Source organism: Bison bison, unplaced genomic scaffold (assembly GCF_000754665.1).
Source record: "Bison bison bison isolate TAMUID 2011002044 unplaced genomic scaffold, Bison_UMD1.0 scf7180017864181, whole genome shotgun sequence".
NCBI classification, from domain to species: Eukaryota; Metazoa; Chordata; class Mammalia; order Artiodactyla; family Bovidae; genus Bison; species Bison bison.
The window spans coordinates 5244438-5248085 of NW_011494753.1; the positions used below are offsets into that span (position 1 = coordinate 5244438).

A 3648-nucleotide genomic window follows, 5' to 3' on the forward strand; every position below is an offset into this window, starting at 1 on the left:
CCTGGCGGCCATCAGCGCCTGCGACGGCCTGGTGAGTGCGCCGGGTGAGCTGGCGGGACGTGGGCCCACCCCATCCCCACCCCCTGCCTGGGCGAGGACTTGTCTGCTGGTTTTGGCCCGTTGGAGTTCCCCCTTCCAGCCTCAGTATTAGCACCTGTAAAATGGGGTGGACAAGCTCAGGCCTCTTTGTTCTCTAGGGCAGCGGTTCTCAAACTTTAAAGCGAACCAGAGTCACCGAGGCCTAGTGGAAAACCTGATGCCCCATAGGGTAAATGGGGGGAGGGGGTGGGGAACTTGCATTTCTGACAATTTCTCAGATAGTGTTGAAGCTGTCACTCCAGACTTTGAAAACCGCTTTTTGTTTGTGGTGTGTGTGGACTAAGTAACTCAGAAAGCAGATGAGTCCCTCATCTTCAAGGAGTATCAGTTATGACTTTGATCGCGCAACCCCCGCCCCCACCCCGCTTCCCTGGAGAGCAGGCTTTAGCCTCCAGGTTTTTCTGAGTTGAGGTAATGCTGGCAGCCACGTGCAGCCCTAATTGCCTCCCTCTGCTTGAGAGCAGCTCCTCTCCAGGCAGCATAGGGCTCCTTTTGCTCCCAGCTCTGGAGGGTCGGGTGTGGGAGGAGTGGGGGTGGGTGGGGGGGATGGGGGCACATTCTCAGCCATCCACTACTCCCTGCAGGGAGCCTCAGCTCAGATTGCTCAGGAAAAGCCATAGCTGTGGCAGGGCACGGGCTCATGACATATAGCCCACCTCACAGGCTCTAGGGCCGTTGGTCCCCAATCTTTTTGGCACCAGGGAAGGGTTTCGTGGAAGACAGTTTTTCCACAGACTGGGGGTAGGGGGTAGTTTCAGGATGATTCAAGAACATTACATTTATTGTGCACTTTATTTCTATTATTATTATTATTACATCAGCTCCACCTCAGATCATCAGGCATAAGATCCTGGAGGGTGGGGACCCCTGCTCTAGGGTATCTGGGCCTTTGAGAGCCCAGCTGCCTGGGAAAGTCTCGTTTACAGGAGCCTGTACTTCTCCCTTTTCATATAGTTAAATTAATTTTGTTGCGCCTGAGCGACAAGTACACATATGGGCATTGTTCCCACTTTACAGATGAGGGAACAGGCTCAGAGAGGAACCTGCCCAAGGTCACTCAGTTATCCAGTGGTGGAGTCAACTCAGGCCTCCAGCCCCTAGAGCTAATGATACACGATCCAGCACTCCAGGTTCTCTGCCCTGAGTGACCCAACTGGCTGACTTGGAGCCAATGAGGAGGGGTCTGAGGGAGGAAAAACCTCCCATGTTGGAGTCCTGAGCTTCCCTAGTAGGTGGTGGATTGCTCAAAGATACTTCCCAAGGCCCCTCCTTCCTCTGGCCTCTCTGAATGCCAGCAAACATCCCCGAGACACCCCTTTCAATTTCCCTTCTCTGGAAGATCCTGGGACCAAGGAAGAGGGTGTCCTGGTGGCAGTGGGTATCTCCATGGCCATCTTGTTAGATTTGGAAGGAAACTCATTTCTTCCTTCCTTTCTTTTTTTTTCTTTTGGTAATCAAATTTCTTTTTATTGAGATATTATCAAAATATTAGTTTCAGACAATTTGACACCTATTTATTAATATATTGTAAAATGATCACAATAAGTCTAGTTACAAATTTATGTACATATAGTTTTTTTTCTTGTGATGAGAACTTTTTATCTTTCTTAGCAACTTTCAAAAACACAAAACAGTGTTATTAACTATAGCACTGTGCTGTACATTACTAACCCAAAGCTTTTTTTCCCCTTGGTGTTAAGTTTTTAATTGTAATTCTTGCTCATCTTTGGAATGTGGGGGATGCAGACCTATTTTGTACTTAGGGGCTAAGGGGTGGGGTGGGTGTATGGAGCAGCTTCCTGGGCTGATGGCTTCTGAGCTCAGCCTAGAAGCCTTTGGCTGGGTAAGGCGGTAGGGAGGGATGTTCCAGCAGAGGGTACAAAGTGAGCAAAGGTCTAGAGGGAGGAAGGCACGGTGTGTCTGGGGTCAGTTGGCCTGATGGGCTCTGCTGGGCAGGACAGGCCTCTGGGCGTGGGGGAGGGCAGCCGAGTGCCAGTCCTCCCCGTGTGACCCTGGTGCTTCTTTCCCAGAAAGGTGTGTTCCAGCTCTCCAACGAGGACTACTTCATTGAGCCCCTGGATGGTGTCCCCGCCCGGCCTGGCCACGCCCAGCCCCACGTGGTATACAAGCGCCAAGTCCCTGAGAAGTGGGCAGAGCCGGGGGACTCCAGGGCTCCAGGCACCTGTGGGGTGAAAGGTGTGTTTCTCTGCTATCAGCTCTGGGGTAGGGGATGAATCTGGGACATGGAGGGGCCTTTCTAGAAACCTCTATTAACACCCCCACGCCCAGCTCCTCTTGGACGGAAGGGACACAGACAAACCAACAGCCGCATCATCATAGCCTGTGCCCTCTATGTGTGATGGGCCTGAGGCCTCTGCCTGTTGGGCCTGCCCCAGCTCATCCCCTGGACTGACTCCTCTCACCACCAGCTCATCTACCTCCCTACCTCAGGGCTCAGTCTCTCTGTGTCCCCTCCCTGCTCCCTGCCTGTGACACCTCTAGCTGTGGCAGCCATTCTTCCCTGAGTGTCCAGTCAAGGCTGGGCCATACACAACCTCAGCAGTTCAACTAGGCGGGAACCTCCCTCCCCTCCCCACTCTGGTCTTACCCCAGAAAAACTGACCTCTGTTATTGGGGACCTAGAGTGTGGAACCCAGCACCTCTTCTGCAGAGTTGCCAGTCTGTGCTGGGCCAGTCCAGGTAAGGAGCTGCCTGCTAAAGGCTGCTGGGGTCTATGGAATGCTCCAGCTTCACAAGCTGCCCACAGCTAGGGACTCTATTTCCTGGGACAGATATTCACCGGGGCTTGCTTCTTGCCCTCAGTTTCCCCAGCTTCATAGATGTGCTTCCTCTTCTGATCTTGCAGGGAGCCTGGAGCAGTGGGGCAGATCTCCAGGGGGGTCAGCTGGCTGGGGTCTTGGCCAGCCTCCCCAGGCTGGGGGTTATGTTGAGAGGTCTGTGTGAGCTGGGAGGTACTTACCCCCCAGCGGGGGTGGATCAGCATAGAGAGATACGGGCCCAGGAGTTCGCCTAACAGGCTCAGTGCTTCACCATGTTCATAGCCCCATCGAAGTCATCCTCTGAGGCTGCTAGGCTTATCTTTTTATTGTCAGGCAGCCCCAGGGTCAGACAAGGGAAGTGACTAGGTCAGGGCCACATAGCACAGGTCTGGGGCAGAGTCACACTGGGAGTAGGCCCCTTGTCTCTGATCCCGCTGACCCAGAGAGAGCTCACTGGGGAGAGGTCCTTGAGACGTGTGTCCTGGGCCAGCCTCCTGGCAGCTAGCCCCCACCCCTTCTGGGCCCACAGAGTTTCCAGAGCTGGAACCCCAGCGGGAGCGTTGGGAACAGCGGCAACAGTGGCGGCGTCAGCGGCTGAGGCATCGATACCAGCGCTCGGTCAGCAAAGAGAAGTGGGTGGAGACCCTGGTGGTAGCTGACGCCAAAATGGTGGAGTACCACGGGCAGCCGAATGTCGAGAGCTACGTGCTGACCATCATGAACATGGTGAGGCTGCCACAGGCAGCGTGTGGTGGGGGGTGGTGAGGGC

The 3648-nt window shown here is 54.4% G+C and overlaps 1 protein-coding gene across 1 annotated transcript in view; it reads left to right on the plus strand.

The window, feature by feature from the left end:
- The window catches only part of ADAMTS7 (ADAM metallopeptidase with thrombospondin type 1 motif, 7), a 77502-nt gene that overhangs the window by 21064 nt on the left and 52790 nt on the right, over nt 1–3648 (plus strand). The window contains exons 6-8 of the mRNA XM_010843403.1: nt 3–31; nt 2130–2295; nt 3409–3605. Of these exons, the coding sequence (XP_010841705.1) occupies nt 3–31; nt 2130–2295; nt 3409–3605 (392 nt within the window). The remainder of the gene's footprint in view (nt 1–2; nt 32–2129; nt 2296–3408; nt 3606–3648) is intronic.